Genomic DNA, 21274 nt, shown 5'->3' on the forward strand with positions numbered 1-21274 from the left:
CTCGCCCTCATCTCCATGCATTTGTGGCCTGGAGGAGAAATATAGCTGTATCTTTCCTTGGAGGCCAAACAACAATTAGGTGGGAATGGGCAGCCCTCTGGCCTGGGTGCAAGGCAGGGTGTGGGGAGGGAGCGGGCTTGCTCTCCGTTCCCCTATCGGTCTTTCCCAGCTTAATTTGCCTCTGCTGGCCTGCAACCTGGCTCCTGGGACAAAGACGTCCCTAGTTGGTTTTTTCCGGGCTGATGATCCACGAAGACCCACAGGTCGGACCAGGCACCCCGCGGCTCAGTGGGGCATGGGTTCCTTTGGCTCTGCACCGCACCTCCAGGCTCACCTCTTCGCTGAGCCGGAGGGCTTCTCCCCTAGGGCTTCCTTCCCATCCTTTGCATAAAGATGCCTGAGCAGACTTCCTTCACAGCTCTTTCCGTAAAACTCAGTAGCTGCCACCAGAGCGCCTGCAAGGGAGATCCACACCCTTTTCCTCTTAATGGCTCCATTTACCTGCCTATCCCCATCCCTTTCCCAGGCTGGACTTGTCACACCAAGGGAGCTCCAGGTTACCCGCCCCTTACTACTATAGCTTCGTCTCTTCTTTCCCAACCTCCCAACTGGTAAGGCCCCTGCCCTCAGAACCCTCCCTGGCAGCTCCAGGGATGTGGCCCTTGGTGGTTCCTGAAGAGTCAAGCGTGTGGTTGAACAGGAACCTGCCTGGAGGTGCCTGATGAGTCCCCAAGCCATGGCACAGCTGCTGTGTGCTGTGGGTCCACTCTGAACCTCCGCATGAGGGTCTTGACATCTATGCGGGACTTCTTGGTGGGAGTTCAATGAGATCAAGCTCAGAAACTTGGGCCCCTAACTTTCCTTACTCAGCCCAGTGGCACCACTGCAAATACCCGGTTACTGCAGTTATCTTACCTCCTAATGATAGAGACCTTTACTGAACACCTACTAAATACCAAGTCCTTGTCCTGTATACTGAGTCCTGTTTGGCCTCCAGCCAAAGTGTTGTGAAGATGAATTGATTAATATATCTTCACAACACTTCTACCAGATTCAATTGTCATCATCACTCCATTTTACAGGCGAGGAAACTGAGGCAGAGGCAGAGTATTGGGTTGGCCATAAAAGTTCGTTTGGGTTTTTCTGTAAGATGGTTTGGAAAAATCCAAATGAACTTTCTGACCAACCCAATGATTTGTTAAAGCTTAGAAAGCAGAATCAAAATTGGGCAGACTGGCTCCAGAATCCACGGTCTTAACCTGTGTCCTATCTTGCCGCTCTTATTCAATGGAAATTCCTGTAGCTGTCCTGTGCTTAGCCCTTTGCTGGGACTCCTTGGTAAATACTTACTGGTCGAACAGTTTCTTTGTCAAGGAGGAGAGCTTTTGAGATAAAAAGAAAATCCCATCTGAACTGGGACCGGTAGTGAGTGTCCAAGCCTACATGTACCAGGGAGTTTTCATTTTGGTCTGAGAATCCGGTCAAAGGGCAAGGCATCTAGTGAGTCTGACCTTCAGGCAATGGTGGTGCCTGCTGAGGCCATGAAGGGAACAGACTGTGTTGGGGTTCAGTTGGGTTTAAGATCAGCACTGTGTGTACAGGGCTAACAATGATGGTTAGTGAATGTCTCCATAGCCTGTCTGTGTTTTAGATATAAATGACTTAATACTTGAGAAAGCTTTCTCTTTACATAGGTTTGCTGCTGCTGCTGCTAAGTCGCTTCAGTTGTGTCCGACTCTGTGCAACCCCATAGTCGGCAGCCCACCAGGCTCCGCCGTCCCTGGGACTCTCCAGGCAAGAACACTGGAGTGGGTTGCCATTTCCTTCTCCAATGTGTGAAAGTTAAATGTGAAAGTGAAGTCCCTCAGTCTTGTCTGACTCTTAGTGACCCCATGGACTGCAGCCTACCAGGCTCCTCCGTCCATGGGATTTTCCAGGCAAGAGTACTGGAGTGGGGTGCCATTGCCTGCTCTGTTACATAGGTTTGAATGTGTTCAGTTTTTCCCCTTAATGCTTTGAGGCTAATGCTCTTATGTGAACACTTTAAAATCACAAGTCTTGATAGCCTGTCTATGTTTTAGATATGAATGACATAATACTTGCGAAAGCTTTCTCTTCACGTAGGTTAGATGTGTTCAGTTTTTCCCCTTAATGCTTTGAGGCTAATACTCTTATGTGAACACTTTAAAATCACAAGAGATTTAGTTTTACTACTTTTGTTGACATTTTGGGATGTGCAGGAAAAACTAGTGAAGAACTGTCTCCAGGTGAGCTTCTTAGGAATTTTTTCTTTTTGTAAATTTAAACATATATATTAAAAATTTTTACATTGTTGTGTTGGTTTCTGCCATACAACCATGCAAACCAGCCATAAATATACATACATACCCTCCTTAACCTCCCTCCCTGTGATACATATATACTATGGAATATTACTCAGCCATAAAAAAGAATGCATTTGAGTCCATTGAGGACTAGTGAGGTGGATGAACCTAGAGCCTGTTACAGAGAGTGAAGTAAGTCAGAGAAAAACAAATATCATGTATTAATGCATATATATGGACTCTAGAAAAATGGTTTTGATGAGCCTATTAGGAAGCAGATACAGAGAAAGAACTTGTGGACACACTGGGGGAAGGAGAGGGTGGGACGAATGGAGAAAGTAACATCAACATATATACTGTATCAGGTGGAAGATGGGCAATTGGTGAGAAGTTGCTGTATCGCTCAGGAGCCCAGCCTGGCATTCTGTGATGACTTAGAGAGGATTTGCTCAGTAATTTATTTGGTGATAAATATCTTTGGAGGTACTCTTGTGTGCCTGACACTGTGCTAGGCATGGAGGAGACACAACTGAGAAAGAAATGCTGCTCCTGCTCTTAAGGATTCCGCCTTTTAATGGGAAAGATAGTGTGTAAAAAGACAAGTAGCAAAAAATGCTATAATAGAGGTAAGAAACCCCAGGGTTTGCCAGCCTTGTGACCTGCTGTGTTATGAGACTACCATGGGAGGCCAAATGCTTGCCCATTTATGTTTTTGTTCTTAACATTTGTTACAGTCCTTTTTTTGAGGAAAAGGACAAGGGAAAATGGCTAGAGATGTTTACACTATTTGTTCATCCAACTGTGAAAGCCTGACCATTTTATACATTTTGAAACTAATTCAGTGACTCAAAAATACTATCAATCCCCTGAGCAATCCCTTGGTAGAGATGGGATGGCAGAGAAATAGACCTTGGCTAGGAAGTCACCCAACCCAGGAACAGGATGGGGCAGTGGTTAGGATTCAGTTGCAGACAACAGAGTCCGTTTTCACTATTTAAATGGAAAGTGGTCAATTACCAGGTATGTATTAGATGACTTTCAGGTTAGTGGAGCCAGCCCTGGAGCAAGCTTCTGGGAATAACTCCCAGTCCCCAGAATGGTGTTGCTTCTGCCATGATTGATTAGGACATTAAAACCAGAGAATCCTGTGGCCTCTGCCATGCTCCACATGAGCATAATGGGGGCCTGCCTCTTGGCTGTGCCTCCATTCTACTCAATTCTGAATTCTGGTCTCTCCTTAGTGCATCTGATTGGCAGACTCTAAATCACATTTGGAACCTGAGCTGCAAGGGAGTCTGGAAAAGCAGAGTCTAGTTTTCCTGTCTGAGGTACTACACGAAGTCATATTCACTGGGGATATTAATTGATGGTATCTTTTGTAGTTCATTAAAATACTGAGATTCTTTCTCCTCTTGGACCTTTAGGCATGGACCTTGGTCACTACCCCTCTCCCCTACATATCATTTTCTGTTTAGGCCAGATGGCCTCTCAGTCCATGCCTAGGCAGGGCTCACTTTAGAGGTTTTAGCACAGATTCTACCCAGTAGTGAAAGTGTCATGGGCTTCCCTGGTGGCTCAGATGGTAGAGGATCTGCCTGCAATGCAGGAGACCTGGGTTCAATTCCTGGGTTGGGAAGATCCCCTGGAAGAGGGCATGCAACTCACTCCAGTAGTCTTGCCTGGAGAATTCCATGGACAGAGGAACCTGATGGGCTGCAGTCTATGGGGTCTCAGAGAGTCAGACATGACTGAGTGACTAAGCACAGCACAGTGAAAATGTCATAGAAATAAAAGTGAATGTAATTGGGTCTTCCTGGCCACTGGCTGCTGAACTGCAGCTGGCATAAGTGGAGTTAGCTGATGCTGCTAGCCTTGTGGTGCTCTCAGAAACAGGCCCTTTGGGCCAAAGCCACCCAAAGCCAGGCCAGCAAAACATGGATTGGATTTCAATCCCAACCTACTCCTTTGGCCAGGCGTCTTTGCACAGTGTACAACCTGCACAACTGTATGTGGCAGCTGTGGGAGTTTGGTTTATGTTCTTTCCCAGATCAGGCAGAATGAGAAGGCATCCACACAGCACCTGGTCCAGTTAGCAGTGCTCTGCTGAAGGCTCACACGGCTCTCTCACCTCTCTCCACAGAGATCCCCCAGTGTGCTGGCTGCAACCAACATATCCTGGACAAGTTTATCCTCAAGGTCCTAGACAGACACTGGCACAGCTCCTGTCTCAAGTGTGCAGACTGCCAGATGCAGCTGGCTGACCGGTGCTTTTCCAGGGCTGGCAGCGTCTACTGCAAGGAAGACTTCTTCAAGTAAGTCAGAACTGGGTGGTGGGGTGCAACTTGCTCTCCCTGCCCTAATCTAAGCCTCCCCCATGCAGTGAGGGGGAAGTTTGCCGTAAGACAGGGTGGGGAGGGCAGGGGTCCATCCTGTGTGGGACGGGTGAACCCTGATGCTAAGAGCCTGTTCCTCATTGAGGTCCGGCTTCTGATCACTGGCCCCATCATTCCTTGATGCCCAGAGTCTCAGCCTCACGTGAGCTCTGCAAGGGGCAGGTATGAGGAGCCGGCAGGAGGCAGGAGCCAGACTTCTCCAGGGTGACTGACAGAGGATCCTTGCAAATTCTAAAAGGAGTTCTTCTTTCTGTCTTTGTGAGTTGGTGCCTCAGGGCACTTCAGTTCAGCTTAGTTGTGTCCAACTTTTTGCGACCCTATGGACTGCAGCATGCCAGGCTTTCTTGTCCATCACCAACTCCCGGAGCTTACTCAAACTCATGTCCATTGAGTCGGTGATGCCATCCAGCCATCTCATTCTCTGTCGTCCCCTTCTCCTCCCACCCCCAATCCCTCCCAGCATCAGAGTCTTTTCCAATGAGTCATCTCTTCGCATGAGGTGGCCAAAGTACTGGAGTTTCAGCTTTAGCATCATTCCCTCCAAAGAAATCCCAGGGCTGAGCTCCTTCAGAATGGACTGGTTGGATCTCCTTGCAGTCCAAGGGATTTTTAAGAGTCTTCTCCAACACCACAGTTCAAAAGCATCAATTCTTTGGCACTCAGCTTTCTTCACAGTCCAACTCTCACATCCATACATGACCACTGGAAAAACCATAGCCTTGACTAAACGGACCTTTGTTGGCAAAGTAATGTCTCTGCTTTTGAATATGCTATCTAGGTTGGTCATAACTTTCCTTCCAAGGAGTAAGCGTCTTTTAATTTCATGGCTGCAGTCACCATCTGCAGTGATTTTGGAGCCCCAGAAAATTAAGTCTGACACTGTTTCCACTGTTTCCCCATCTATTTCCCATGAAGCGATGGGACCAGATGCCATGATCTTCGTTTTCTGAATGTTGAGCTTTAAGCCAACTTTTTCACTCTCTTCTTTCACTTTCATCAAGAGGCTTTTTAGTTCCTCTTCACTTTCTGCCATAAGGGTGGTGTCATCTGCATATCTGAGGTTATTGATATTTCTCCCAGTAATCTTGATTGCAGCTTGTGCTTCTTCCAGCCCAGCATTTCTCATGATGTACTCTGCATATAAGTTAAATAAGCTGGGTGACAATATACAGCCTTGACGTACTCCTTTTCCTATTCAGGGCACTTGGTTGTATCATTCCTGTGACTTTCAGAGTGGTCCTTTGAAATTTAGCTCTAGAGGCATCTCCATGGCTGCTTCAAGGGTCTCAGAGAAGAGTTGCTCCTGGTAGGGGTTGAGCCAGGCTCACACTGTGTCATCGATTTCAGTGGAAATATGATGAAGAGACAGTTTTGTGTGATGGTTTAGAGCTCAGACCCTGCCTGGGTTTGAACTTCCTTATTAGCTGTGTGCTCTTGAGCAAGTTATTTAACTTCTCCATGCTCAGTTTGCTCATCTGTAAAATGGGGCTGATGATAATAGGGTTGTTGTTAGTTTTGAATGAGTCAACATGTGTAAGTTCCTTAGGACAGTGCCTGATACATGAGAACTAGCTCTTAAGACTGTCCTTGGTTTTTCATTCTGGGATTGGGTTCATCAGAAAGAAAAATCCTGTTGGAACTTCAGAGTGAGGGATCTCCTAAAATTTATTTTCCATGGCATTTGGTCTGGCACTTCTCTTCCAGAATTTATTACCTAGGCCTCAAATGAAATGGACAGGCTGGTAGGACAGGAGGCGAGGAGTGTCTGTCAGTGACACAGAGCCCATTGCAGTGGCCCTTGGGGTGTGTGGAGTGTGGTGGGGCTGCAGGGTGGCTCACCAACACCGGGAAACACCGGGCAAAAATGAGCAAGCCCCGGAGAGATGGTGCGCCTCCTTCAGGGGATGTGTATTCTGGAGACAGGGAGAAGAAATGGGGAGAAGCACCGTTCCTGGGTATGGAACTCGATTTCTCCCAAATCCTTCCCAAGGTTTAACCGCAGGGAATGAGTGATTTGAATTTCTGAGGATTCTCCAATTTTGTCAGTCCAGTAGAAGTTGGAAAGCACTTTAAAGATGATGTTGATAACCACGGGGGCTGCCTCCACGGCTTGTGCTCAGAAGGCAGGACTCGTCACTATCACACTTCGGTCAAATAAGCTCTGCTCTCTCCTTGAAAGTGTGTGTGTGTGTGTGTGTGTGCACACCCATAGATGTGCACACATCTAAGCTCACGCTCCCTGAGGGTGGGGCAGTGGCTAGCACAGGCACGCCCAGCAAGTCCTTATGGCTCCCAGTTGAGAGGTGGGCCTCTGGTTCTTTTCTGTGGACTGCACCCCCCTTTCTCCCCATCTTCCTCTTACTTTGCCCACCCCTGATGCTCACCTTGTTGCCTGTATTCTGCCATGTAAGCAGTTCCATCCCCTCCACTCACATCCTTTCTCCACAACAAGAATTTGCCTCAACCCTCTTTGCTCACAGATGCCCTGGTCAGATACCATGGCAGCTCTTTGGGCCCCAGATAGGGCAGTTGTCATCCTCTGTGTTGGGGGTGGGGAAGAGGGCAGGAGGAAGCAGGTGGGCGGGTCTGGCCTTGAGGCTTTGCTGAGCAGTCCATGCTTCCAGGGCCAGCGCCTCATCCTACCGTTTGTCCCTGGACCTTCAGAAATCCTCAGTGAACTCCAGGGTGAGCAAGAGGCCACATTGCCTTCTTGCCCATCTGGGGACAGGGGAGGTGCTGAGGGATCCCTTGGTCAGAACTCTGGCTGGGTGCAGGCCTGTCAGGATCAAAGACGTAGAGCTCCATAATCAGAGAAGCCCTTTTGAGCCCTGGCATTGCCCTGGGGCCCAATCTGATGTTTGGACCTTGACTGGCTAGCTCCAGGTTTGGGAAAGGGAGATGGCAGCAGCTGGCATGTAGCTTTGGCTTTGGGAGAAGTAGCGATAAGGAAAGAGGATCACTTTAGACCCAGGAGGGGCCAGGGAGTGGGGTACGAAGGGATTAGCACAAGCCTACGAGCCATAAGCCCGAGACCAGCAATAACAATGACAATTACTCACGCAGGCTGTTGCCCCAATCCCTGCCTCCATGACCTTGGAGACTCATCAGTAGGGTTTGTAGTCATCTCCCCCTGGCTGCTGCCCACAACACCTCCCCACCAGACCAGCATCCTCCATCACAGCTCAGGTCCTGGCCCACCATCCCCAGCTCCTTTGGCAGGCCCCCCCGCATACAGAATATTGCAGAAACACTATGCCACCAGAGCCTTCTGCCTGGCACCCAGCCTCCTGTCCAGTCCTAGCTCACGGCTTTCCTTGGGTACCTGATGCCCCCCAGCAGGATGCCTCCTTTCCCAGGCATGCTTAGCATTTCCCCATCTCCACACCCTGGTCCGGGGATGAGGTCCATCCTCTCAAGGTCTCCCTATTCTTCCATGGTGGTGAGTCCAGCTCCTCGGTGGAGGGAGCCTGGTCGAGGCCTGGCCATCTTACGCCTTGTCTCTGCCAATGACTCAGCACAAGCTGCCTTGCTTGGCTGATTCCTCATGCACCTGTTGGCCTGAGGAAAGGCTTATTAGTCATTCATTTTTCTGTCTCCCCCATACACATAGGCTGTTGCTGGGTTTGATGCAACAAAGAGTAGATTACACGGCGAATTCACAGTGTGCTGTGGGGACCAGTTTCTTCTGTACCCAGCTTTGGCATCCTGCAAGTCACAGAGGCCCAGGCTGCCTCCCTTATTTAGCCACAGTTACTCTCCTCTCCTGAGATCATTCTGCTTTTTAAGGTAGCCCACTGTCAGGACTGGAGCCCCTTGTTAAGGGGAGCTGGCCACACATTCAGTGCTGAATCCACAGGTCGTTAATTCTGTGCTGGGGATGCTGTGTGGAGAGAAATGGAAAGTGGAAGTGATTCTCCCCACTGCCCACAGAGGGACGATCAGACACAAAGACCCAGGGAGGACCCTTGGATTTACAGGCAGTCAGGACTCACCCAGCATTTGGGATCATGGCTGTTTGGTACAGGAAGGCACAGGTGCAGCACAGTTTGGTCTAGCAAGTCACAGTCCTTGGTGAGGACGGGGAGGGAGCATTGTCTACAGTTAGAACGGCTTCACCTCCCATCCTCAGGGCTTGGGACCTGCTGCCCACTTGGGGCTCAGACAGCAATCTGGCTGCAGAACTGGCGGTCTGCTCCTCATTGCAGCTCATTAAAGGTCACCAGGCACCTGCTTTCAGCTGACATACATGCAGAGGGACACTGGGAGCAGAGAGAACAGGAGATAGGGCAGGAGGGGAGGGCAGTCCTGGGCACCCCAGTTCCCTCCCGCATCTCACACCAGGCTGCAGGAGTCACCTCTGGCGGCCTCAAGAGAGCCCAGCAGGTGCCATGCACTCGAATCTGCCCAGAAGACCTCAGAATGCTTGCGGCTGTGGCACTTGGAAGATGCCTGGTTGAAGGCATCTTCTCTATGCACCTTGAAGTAAAAGAGAAAAAGAAAAAATAATAAGTACTATTCTTTTATGATATCTACCCCAAAGCCTGACTCAGAGACAGAGGGCAGGATTCATTGACCTTACTGATCATCACTGTGTTTCTAAGTTCCGGGATCAATACTTTAAATCTCTTTGTTTATAACAAGGGGCAGAGCTACTGCTTTGCATAACTCCAGGGGCATCCTTTATTTTGTGTGACGTTTTGTGAATCAAGACAGTATTGTGAGGAGCTGGAGGGGTGATTACCCCAGAAGTCGGGGGAGGATGGAGGTGAAAGAGATTGGCTTCCCCTAGCCTCCAGCCTGTGAAACATGGCAGTACTGGTGCCTGGCAGCAGAGGGCGATGTTGGCGTGTGCACAGACAAAGAAGTACTGTTGGAAGGTTGTACTCTGTGGTTGTTGTGCTTTGGCGGGGGTGGGGGGCACTGTTAAACACTGTCTTGCTCAATAACATTGGCTGATTTTTGCTGTTGTTTGTTGTTTTGCCTCTTGCGTCCTTGGCTTCCCTTCTCCAAAGGAAATAAAATTCCGAGGCCAGAGAGGAGAGGCAGTGAGTCGACTAATGCAATGTGCTTCTGAGACTATTACAAAATTGCAAGCTAGGAAGCCAACAACTCCTTGGGTTGTGTTTGCTGAGCAGGTCCTGTCTGGACTTTGCATCCAGGGGTGGAAGGTCCCTGGCTCCTTGCAAAAGGGCTGGAGCCTGGGGATAGCAGGAGTCTGGGACTTGGGCTTCTGGGTCCCCTACTCTTCACTGTCTGGGTCCTGGCAGCTCCCTTACTTTGAAGCACGGTGAAAACAGATTTTCCGCTCCTGGTTCAAGTGCTGGAGGTTCTTAGGCAAGTTCCTTAATGTCTCTCAGCTCCAGTGCCCCAAGACTGGGTACACAGGGGCGTTTCGCAAAAAGGGAGTCATTTTATGAGCAGACTGGTTTGGTGAACCCAAATGGAGCTTGATTGAATTGCTGTTCTGTGTTTAACCAGCTGTTCATCAGCAAACATGTGAACCAGGCCTTCCTAAAAACCTCATCCCCTTATCTGTTAAGAGGTGATGTTCTAACCCACTGAGTTGCTGTGAAATGGGAAGAAGGTGGTGTGTAAACTGTGTCCAGCACTGCTGGGTTCTTCTTGCTAGGTGCTAGAATCTCTGGGTATTGGGTTTCTGGCCCCAGAGGACTAGCTGTCAGAGTTCTGCCCCAGGGCTGGGCCGTGCTGGCTTCTCCTGCACCACCCCCCGCCCCTGCCGCTCCCACTGAGATGATTTTAAAAGCCTAGAACTCCTCACATGGAGGTCAGGGTAGTCTGGCTCACGGCAGTGAGCTGGGCATAAACCATGGCATAGAGATGCTGTGCTGATTTACACAAAAACTTGAGAAGCAAACCAGTGATTATTATAACATGAAAACAGAGAGCTAGAGAATTGAAGGGCAAGATCCACATACATTTTTAAGGTAAGCCACAGCCCTTGAGAACATTCTAGTCTTGTGGGGGAGCTTCAAGCTGTATCCTGGCTGCCAGGTCTCTATGCTCACACCTGCCTACCAGAAGGAGCCGTGGGGAAGAGTTGGAGACATTCGGGGGTGACTGCCACCCCAGGGGGGTCCTGTCTAAAACTTCATGCTCCTTTGGGGGTGTCTCCCTGTGCCTGAGGCCCTCCCCTGCCTGGCACTGTGGGGACCCAGCGAGATGGAGGGCCACTGGACCACTGTCAGTGGGGCGCTGCGCCCCTCCCCCAGCCAGTCAATCTCTAGGCAGCAACGGGCTGTCAGCCAAGGGCAGGTAAGAGGCGTCCTTGGGAGCCCAGGAGCTGCTGATTTATCCCCGCCGTTCAGAACAGCCTGTCTCAGCTCCGGCAAGCTCTGCGTTTGGCCCGGCCGCAGGGTGGTTTCGCTGGCTCCTGTGAGGTCTTCATTAGTGACCTTGAGCCAATCACTCTTGTAACCAGGGCCTCCATCCCTCAGCTGGGCAGATGCCCATGGGACATCGGGTAAGCTGGGGGACATGGGATAAGGCCCGTGCTCTGAGTTGGACATTTGGAGAGGGAGCAAGCATTGGGTTTGAATCCAGGCTCAGTGTGAATTTGGGGCATTAGACCTCTTGGAGCCTCATTCTCATCTTGAAAAAAAGAGATGAAAATGTCTACTTTTCTAAGTTACTCCGGGGATGGAGTGAAATGAGGTACTTAGTATCCATCATTATTGGTGACTACTCTGTTATTTATTTTTATTGTTTGATGTGGACCATTTTTAAAGTCTTTATAAAATTTATTACAATATTGACTCTGTTGTTTATGTTCTGGTTTTTTGGCCATGAAGCATTTTGGATCTTAGCTCCCCGACCAGGGATTCAACCCATACCCGCTGCATTGGAAGGCGGGGTCTTAACCACTGGACCACCAGGGAAGTCCCTGGCTATTCTTATTAAGACCATGACAGCATATCTATGTAGGGAGGAGAGAAAAAGAGAAAAGGAGGGTCCTGGGGGCAGAGGCTAAAAAAGCCTTGAGCTAGACAGGGGTCCCGGGGAGGGAGGTGGGGCCTGACCAGTGCGATGGCGGGTCAGATGACTGGAACAGCTGTCCGCCTCTTGGCGTGGGGGTGGTGTGTACAGATGCCATGGGTTTTCTCCACAGGATGCCATCCCTCCCTGTGCGATCCAGAGCTCTGTGGTGGTGACCGCAGCCCTCAGCCTTCACTTCCCAAAGTGGAGTTCCCAGCTCTGGCCAGAGGGGCCAGCCTGGGCTTGCACGGGTGCCTCTAGCTAGCTGGTACCTTGCTGCCGCAGGAAGAGGACACTTCAGTTCTGCGGTTGGTTGTGGGTCCAGTCTGGGCCCAGGTTCTTGCCGAGCCACCTGTTATTTTTGATGACTACACACCTACTACGACACACACACCATTCTCGAAAAATGTTCTTAAAGAACTCACAAGGGGAGGGTCTCTTTGACGGGTGACTTTCCATAATTTCTGAATAGTTTATAGTCTAATCCCCTCACTAAGCAAATTAAACCTTTTAAGGTAACGATCAGATGGTTCAGATAGTAGCTGTGCGTGTGGACATTTGTAAGGTTCAAACACACTGGTGGGACCAGGCCCACAGTCATTTGCAAAGGCCTGTAATCAAGGCAGAAGCAATTACTTAGCCGAGCAGCTCCCCCTGGGACCCAAGGCCATATATCAGGCAGTGATGAGTCCACAGATTATCTGTCTGCCCGCCCCGGAGCCCTCCTGTTCAGCTGCGCCCGCCCACCCTCCAGGAGCCCAGGCTTGCTGCGGGAAGGCCCCCTGACATCTGTCTACCTGCATACCAGAGACCTTTGTGTCCTGGGGAATCTATTTGGAACCAAATAGTTGCAGATGAGCCTGAGAGTCGGACAGCATCTGGGCTGTGCAAACATAGTCCCCAGACAAAGAGGGATTGGAGTGACATGGGAGTGGGAGATGGGGGCACCCCAGCAGGCATCAGCAAGCCCCATTCTCTTAATCACTGGGACTCCACCCCTCTCGCCTTTACCTTCTGCCCCGCTTCATTCAGGTATTGAGACACAGGGTCCCACCTCCAAGAGGTCCTCTCTTTCCCTTCCCACTGCCTCTGTCTTCTCTCGGGCCCCTGTCATACGCCTCTGCACCACTGGAAGCTTTCCAATCAGCTATCCTACTCATCTTGTTCCCCTCATGCCTTCCTGCTGCAGGCCCATCTTTGGTCACCTTACTACCCTGGCTCCTGAATCTCCTGAACCCAGCACTCAGGGGTTCATCGCCTGGCTCCATCACATTGCTTGCTGATTCTCTGGCCAAGATCACATGAGCGTCCAGTGGGAGCCAGTCTCTGGCTTGTGGCTGTGCCTCCTGGGGTCTGTCAGTGCCCCTGGAAGCCCACCTGAGGAGGAGCTGCGGACTAGCCTTAGACCCCGTGATGGGCATCATGGGTCCTTGCGGCTGGCTGCGGGATGGGGTGAGAGTGGCTTGGGAGGGGGCCCTGTGCCTCTCCCGTCCCAGTGCCTGCTGCACCTCCGTGAGAATGAGTTCTCAGGCCTTGAAGGGCTCAAGAATCAGCAGGCAGTCTGCACCTGCTGCAAGAGGGCCTAGAGCACCCATTACATAGGGTTTCTCAAAGCACAGTCCATGCCACAGCTGGACTTATTAAATGAGGGGCTTATTAAAGTGTGCAATCTGGGGCCAGAGTCAGGAATCAGGGATGACTTTTCTGCTTTTAAGCAAACATCCCAGTTGGCACTTCTACACAGGGTAATTTGGTAACAGCTTAGCTAACACCTTGGCAGAGAAGAATTAGCCTGGGATCAGGAGGGCTGATTAGGTACCCGGAGGAAGGGGGTGGAAAGGAGGGACAATGTTGTTGGGCTAGTTGGACAATGTTGTTATCCCACCTGTGGAAAGGGACTAATAATGCCTATGATAAGGGCTTTTGTGAGTTCAGGTAAGACAGCTCGCTAGAAACTCCCCTGGTGAATACTAATGCTTCATGCATGTTCACAAAAATTTAAGAGAGATGGGCTGGACTCTGGGAGAAGAGGATCAGATCCTACACATCCCATTGCCTCTTGGGAAGCAAATCTCCCCCCAGCAGGGAAAGCAGGGACATCCCAATTGCCTCTTGAGAAGAGGATCAGATCCTACACGTCCCATTGCCTCTTGGGAAGCAAATCTCCCCCCGGCAGGGAAAGCAGGGACATATGATGGGAGAAGGGAGAGTTGGGCTGTAGATTTTTTTTCTGCCACTCACTGGGCTGTGTGATCTTGAGCAAATCTCTGACCCTCTCCGGGCCATTTTCTTCTGTGTTAAATGAGGAGGTTGGACTAGGTGACTGATTCTAAAGCTCTTCCAGTTGCATTCATCTCAAAGTAATATTGAATGCTCATTGAAAAGAAAAATGTTATATTAGAAACTGCAAATAAAAAGCGGAGCCTGAGCGGAGTTCTGCTGGGGCTGGGAGGTTTATGTGTGAACATGCATATGGTGTAACTGTGTCCCCATTCTCCAAGGCTCTAATGTTCTCCAGTGTCAGGCCTTCTCCAAATATGGCACCTTCTGCATCTGGAGAAGGCTGACTGTGCTAGGGCAGGACTCTGTGTGCCGTGACATGGCTGTGGTGGTGATATATGTTGGAAATATTGGTACATACAGTAACAGTAAATATCAGCGACTTACCTGTCAAGCGTGGTGATAGATAAAAGAAATACATGGAGGAAAGTGTCAACTGGGGAAAAAATATATGGCCAGCAGTAAATCACCGCCAAGCAATTAAAGCATAAAATTAAGTTGTGTGATATTTTGTTTTCTTGGGATGGTGCACCGCTCTGTGGCAGCTCCCACACATGGGGGCTGGCGTGGGCCTGGGTTGGACTGCTCCCAACAGCCCAGAGAAAGGAAGAGGATTGGGTTCAAATTCCAGCTCCACTGTCTATTGCTGTGATGTCTCTGGCACATTTCTTACCCTCTCTGAACTTATTTCTTCCCCTACAAATGGGGGAGTGGCGCCTGATGTAATTTGGGGTGGAGCCAATGAGATTTGCTGACAGATCACACCAGGGTGTCCAAGGCAGTGGGCCTGAGCAACTGGAAGAGAGAAATCGCCCTTCTCTGAGATGGGGAAGGAGCAGATGCTGAGGGAAGATTAGGAGTTGAGATGCTGAGGGGGCGGCTGTGGGCTGTACCATCTGGAGTTGGGAGGAGGTCCCAGCTGGAGGTGGAAGTTGAATCCCCAGAGGTGTGGGATGGATAAGAAGAGGTGGAGAGAGGTGGAACAGGGGCTGCCAGAGAAAGGAGCAGAACCCGGAAAGCCAGGTCCTGAGGCCCAGTGAGTGATGTGTTCTAAGGAGGAGGGACAGCCGATGTGGTGCAAGGTAAGGGACAATGAGACCTAACCAATGGACTCAGCAGTGTTGGGGCCACCTGGTTAAGTGAAGTTGGGGTTGATTCATGGGCGACCACCTGACTGGAGTGTTGTATTAGTCAGGGTTTTCCACAGAAATGCAACCAACAGGCTGTGTGTGTGTGTGTGTGTGTATAAAGAGATTTAATTTAAGGATTGGCTCACAGGATTTTGGAGTCTGGAAGCCCCAAGACCTGTAGTCAGTGGGCCGGAGGACCCAGGAGAGTTGATGGTATATACAAGTCGGTAGGCTTGAGACCCAGGAAGAGCCAGCATTTCAGTTCAAGTCTAAAGGCAGGAAAAGACCAACGTCCCAGCTCCCGCAGTCAAGCGGGAGGAGCTCACTCTTGGGAGGACAGGCCTTTGTGGTCTCTTTGGGCCTTCACCTGATGGGAAGAGGCCCATCACGGTGAGGAAGGCAATCTGCTTTACTCGGTCGACTGATTGAAATGTTAATCTGTCCAAACCACTTCCAGACACACACAGGAAGACATTTGACCAAATATCTGGGAACTTTGTGGCCCAGTGAAGTTGGCACATTGCAACTGGAGGTAGAATGAGAACAGGGGCATTAGAGACTGTGTATAGACCCCATTTTTGAGGGATTTTGCTCCGAGGGGAGTAGAGATGCAAGGAGGCGTAGGGTCAAGAGAAGTTTTTTGTTTTGTCTTGAAGTGGCAGAAGTAACGGTGCTGTATGCTGCTGGGTACCTGTGATAGAGAGGGGACATTGATGGTGTGGGTGGCAAGGGGTCTAGTTGCTTGCTGAATGATCTTACTAGGAAGGAGTGGACTCTGTGCCCAGATGGGCTGACAGCCTTGACCGGGAGTACAGATGGGTCAGCTGTAGAGAGCGAAAGACTGGGCATGCAGTGGGTGGACAGAAGAGGGGGAATGCCTAGCAGGCCTTTGCTGAGAGCCCCTCTTTTGTCCTGGAAACAGGAAGCTGGGCCACCAGCTGAGACCAAGGATGAGGGGATTGGGAGAGAGAAGGGATAGGAGGGTAGGATTAACAGACGAGAGGGGGCACTGTGCTTTCCCAGGCCCTCCGGAGGTCTGGACCCTGAGTTTAAAGGTCGTCCAGTCAGTGAGGAGGTATGTTTCCCTCAGCCCTGTCCTGACACCTGTGCTGCGTGGCAGAGGTCGGGGGTTGAGAGCAGGGTGGGGAGTTGAGGGTATGGGCAGGAGAGGGGTTTCTAAGCTGGACCACGGAGTCTTTGCTGGGTTGGGGGGAAGTGAGGCCATGAGGAGAATGAGGGGCAGTGAGAATGGGCCGGGTGGCAGGGTTGTGGGAGTCAGGCTGCTGTGGGCACCGAGTAGAAGGGCAAGACACTGTGATGCTTGGAAGTCATTCCTGGAGGCACTCTAGTTCCTGATGGGATTGTCTGGGGTGGACCATGAGAGTGAGTGTCTGAGGATATGACCTTCAGGGGTGCCTGCTCTGTCGCTCAGTCATGTCTGACTCTTTGCGACCCCATGGACTGTAGCCCACCAGGCTCCTCTGTCCATGGGGTTTCCCCGGCAGGAATACTGGAGTGACTTGCCACTTCCTCCTCCAGGGGATCTTCCTGACCTGGGTATAGAACCTGAAGCTTCTGTGTCTCCTGCATTGGTAGGTGGATTCTTTACCACTGAGCCACCTGGGAAGCCCATGACCTTCAGGAGAAGAGGTCAAAGAATTCAGTGCACAGGGTCAGGAGGGACTTGTGGGGACATCGATGTCACTGAGAATTCTGGCAACAGGGTTGGTGAGCGTGAGGGTGAGCCAGGAGCAAAATCAACCCAGGAGGGCGGGGGTAGGCTGGGGGTGGCGATGACACCCCAGGGAGGTAGCGGGCTGTGCTCTGAGAGCGGTGGTGAGGTTTAAGTGAGGTTATGGACACGGGCACACAGCAGGTGCTTGGTAACTGGGAGCTGCTTTTTAATTGTATTGGTGACCAGAATATGGTGCCTGGTCTGGTCGTAGGTGAGGACATAAAATGAGGAATGTGCTGGAACACCTGGGGTAGACGGTTTACATGCACCTGTTTCTAGAAGATGTGGCGCCTGCCAGGTCTGCCTGGCATCCGTTTTGCAGTATCTGGGGATCCTGCACTGGAGAGAGGGCCAGTCAGGCCTGTTGAGAGGGGTGGGAGTGGACAGATAAATGGGCCGAGGGGACTTGGGTTGAGCATGGAAGGAAGGGTGAGACCAAGGACACAGGTTTCGTCCCCTCGCTGGGGTCAGGGGCAGCCCTTGAATGTCAGCCGTGACATCTAGTGCATTTCCACAGTCAGCAACCCAGGCCCTTCACGCCTGAGCTGTAGGGGCAGGGGAGTGTCGACAGGATCAGTCGGTGTGTTGGGGTGACACTGACTGTTGGGGGAGGGCTCCTGGGGCGGTCCCCACATTGCAGGGTCGGGGACCCCAGTGGCTCAGAGGGGGACAGGGCCCCTGAGCGCCAGTTCCAATTCAGAGTGGGTGCACCGTGACTGGCCTCTCGGTGGCATTTGCGTCTCTGACGCCCACTGTGTGCCAGCCGTGCCGTCAGAAGCACCGAGTTCAAATCCTGGTCTTTCTACTCTGTGCCTGTGTGACCCGGGGCCAGCACCTCACCAATCTGAGCCGCAGTTTCTCATTTGTCAGAGGCTATCAGAGTCCCTACCTTTCAGGCTGGGAGACATTTGTGGACTGAGTGTGATGATGGGAACAACGTGGGGTGGAAAGTTGATGTTTTAATAAACTTCAGGCCTCATTTTACAGGGGGTTCAAGTCCCTTCTTTGAAAAGCTTTTGCCAGGAGCTGCAGCTATTATGGGCTTCTCTGGTAGCTCAGACGATAATCCTGCAATGCAAGAGACCCAGGTTCGATTCCTGAGTCAGGAAGATCCCCTGGAGAAGGGAATGGCCACCCACCCTAGTATTCTTGTCTGGAGAATTCCATGGGCAGAGGAGCCTGTGGACTACAGTCCCTGGGGTCACAAATTGTCGGTTATGTCACGTGCTAATTCTCCCCTGCTTGCTCCGACCTGTGCCTGAAGACGCAGTTGGTACACTCATTCCTCCCAGCATGCATTCATCCACTCCTTCAGAGGTTCTCCCTGGGCAGGGATAAGAGAATCGCCAGTGATGTTGCTCTGTGGAGGAAAGTCATGTGAGCTGTTAGAATTCTTCCTTGCATTTTCTTTGTCATTTGGATCAGCTCCAACTGCTTTCCCTGGGGAGACCGGCTGTCCACGGAGGTCTGGCAGGGCAGCACTCACCAGAAGGGTTGTCCTTCTGATGAGCGAGGCCAGTGCCGTTTGCACCTGAGTGGGCAGGGCCCTGCACGCAGTAGGGGCTCAGTGATAGGATGAAGCAGGTGCTGACTGGCAAGTTCCTCGGAGGCCTCTCCCTCGGCCAGTGTGCTGCTCTGCCCCCGTCGCCGTCATCCTTCGGGGCGAATTCACAGTTTTACCTTGTTTCCATCCAGGGAGTTTTAACTATGGCCATCTCATTACTGCCTGCTGCAGAACAAGCCGCATAGCCTTTCAAGGCCATGGCTGTCGCACCTGCAGCCCTGGCTAGTCTAAGATCTGGAAACTCACGACAGCGTCATCATCACATCCGCAACTCACAGGATGACGGCACTGTATTCTGGGCTTGCTGGCTCTGACCAGGAGTGGGGGTTGAGTGCCCCTCGGGCCTCAGCCACACTAGGGGAGCCCTGTGGGCCCCGGGGATGCACACAGGCCCCTCAACAAAGAGTCTCATTGGCTGTGCTCCAGGGGAGAAAGGTAACGAGAAGCAACTTCCACTTACCATCGGTATAAATCCCACAATCAGGAAAATTGCTTCAATTGCTAAAAAACGCTGGTGGGAAAGTCCATTTATTTTTCATTTTTCTTGTGCACTTGCCACCCTCATGCATGAATCACTGTCGGTATGTAGATTAAATTTATACCCCTGTTATCTTTCATGTCTCTGGGGCTCTGGTGTCAACTGGGCTTCTGGTTACTGAAAACCACTGCCTGCTTTTTAGTGGGGAGAGGATGTGGCCCTCCCTGTGGGCAGGGGCATGGCGGGGTCTCCACTGTGTTTTGGAGTCTCTGCTTTGTTTTGAGGTCTCTACTCTGCCTTCCTCCTCCTCTGGTCTCCGCCCTTGATTCGGCCACAAGACTTGCTTTTTGGAAAACTCTAGTTCTTCTCTGGAGCTGCTTCTGCTCTATCCTTTGCAGCAAAGGATTTGAACACTTGGGTTTTGGTGGTTTATTTGAGCGAGTTTGCAGTGAGCAGGATGAAGGCATTGTTTCATTTCAAACACCTGCTTTGTGCATTGCCTTGGACTGGATAGAAAAACTCTAGGCAATTTGAGAACACACTCTAGTAACATATATGCAGGCTTTCCTTTCCTTTGTCCCTGAAACACACATACACACACGCATACACACACACACACATGCAGTAGAGCTGGGTGCCTGCCTGCCTTCCTCTCTAATACAGTGATGTGATCAGGCAGCAGTTGTGGAGAAGCCTGTTCTCACCTGTGCTCTGGTGGGTACTGAGCCACAGAACCACCTAGAACTGACAGCAGACGTTGTTCTCCATTCTCAGATTTGGCCATCTCCACGCACAATCTCTGAAAGCATGGTTCTTTATTCACTGACTTACTCAACAAATGTGATCTCTACTTTTCTGGGTCCTGGACTTGAAATCTGATGAAAGCTTTGAAACCTTTTGAAAATATCGGTTGAAAGTCCAGACTCTACCTCCTGATGCACAATTTTGAACAACTCAGGGGTGGCGGACGGAGCCTGTCCTGAGCTCCAGTCTGAGAACCTCTACTTGCAAGAGGCCTGCTCCCTGCACGCCACCCTCCTCACAAAACCCAGAGGCATTCCAGGAGTTCAGAAGTCCAGGGTTCTTTCAACCCAAACGCCTCAGCCCCTCACACCCTGACACCCTCCTCGTATCTTGTCTCAGTGGAGCAGTCCTTGGGGCCACACTCCTGGCTCTTTGGGGGTTGTCCATCCAGACCCCCACTTCTCTGTGATCGTGTCCCTGGGAGGGGCTGAAGCCGCAGCTGGCCATGCCTGCTCCAGGCCCCTGCAGCCCCCCAGCAGGTATCATTACTGCACAAGAGACCCATCATTCTGCATTAATCTGGGATTCATCATGATCGCCATGACCATAATTAATTTATTTGGTATTAATGTGGATGAAATATGTACTGTCCTTTCAGGGGAAATCAGGCTGCCTATAAGCATTAGTTAAAAGGACCATTAAAATCAAACCTTCCCCAGATCCATTAGGCGAAGTCTTTCATCCTGAAGAAGATAAAGTTCTGCTGTGTGAAATGTCATGAATAATTAGGTTGATTGCTGTTTTAAACTCTGCCCCTTCCTCCCCAGCCCCTCCTGCTTCCCTCCTAAAGCAGGGAAGGCTCACCTGCAGTGGCTCACCACCGCCCCCTTTCCCTTCATCGCCACCTCTACACTGGCCCCATATTTCCCTCTGACCTCTGGGACCACTGGCGTGGCTCTATGTGTGTGGCCAGAATGGGGAACGGGGCTTAAATGACCCAATTGGACTATATTTTCAATGGGTCTACTTCTCTTTCCTTCCCAGCCTTGGGCCAGGCTGGTGGTGGGCACAGTGCTGCTCCAGAAAGGTGCAGATGGAGAGAGGTCTGAGGCAGCATCCTTTACACTCGGGTCTGCAGACTCTCTGCCCGGAATGGTGTCAGGGGTAGAAACGCAGATTCCTGGGCTCACATCTCTGGAGCTGTGCATGGGAGGGGGGAGGAGGCTGGTAAAGATGGTTTGACGTGTGCAGGGTGGAGGGGAGAGGAAGAAGAGAGGAACCATGTCAAGAGCCCTGCTCTGCTGCCGAAGTGCGATTTCTCTGGAGCGCCCGTGTGGATCCTGACATGCGGGCTGTCCCGGCCACACGGCTCCTCCTGTGGGAAGCACGTGAGGAGGTGTTCTGCCTGATGCTTTATGCACATGGGCACTTGCAATTGCCCGGTGGGACTGGTCCTCTAGGCTTCACCATAAGGCTGAAGAGACCAGGAAACAGAGGGTGAAACTGTCTGCCCAGTGGGACTTGGAAAATCCTATGGCCCTGGGTGAATTGATGACCTGTTAACTGGACAACTGGATGGCCCAGAGGTGGAGGCCCATGGACAGCCCAGAATAGTGGAGTAGGCGAGGGGCTG

The 21274-nt window shown here is 51.2% G+C and overlaps 1 protein-coding gene across 1 annotated transcript in view; it reads left to right on the forward strand.

Moving 5' to 3' along the window:
* Positions 1-21274, forward strand: part of LHX4 (LIM homeobox 4) — a 50836-nt gene that overhangs the window by 13929 nt on the left and 15633 nt on the right. Inside the window, exon 2 of the mRNA XM_019976008.2 lies at positions 4465-4636. Within this exon, the coding sequence (XP_019831567.1) occupies positions 4465-4636 (172 nt within the window). The remainder of the gene's footprint in view (positions 1-4464; positions 4637-21274) is intronic.

Source organism: Bos indicus, chromosome 16 (genome assembly GCF_029378745.1).
Source record: "Bos indicus isolate NIAB-ARS_2022 breed Sahiwal x Tharparkar chromosome 16, NIAB-ARS_B.indTharparkar_mat_pri_1.0, whole genome shotgun sequence".
Taxonomy (NCBI): domain Eukaryota; kingdom Metazoa; phylum Chordata; class Mammalia; order Artiodactyla; family Bovidae; genus Bos; species Bos indicus.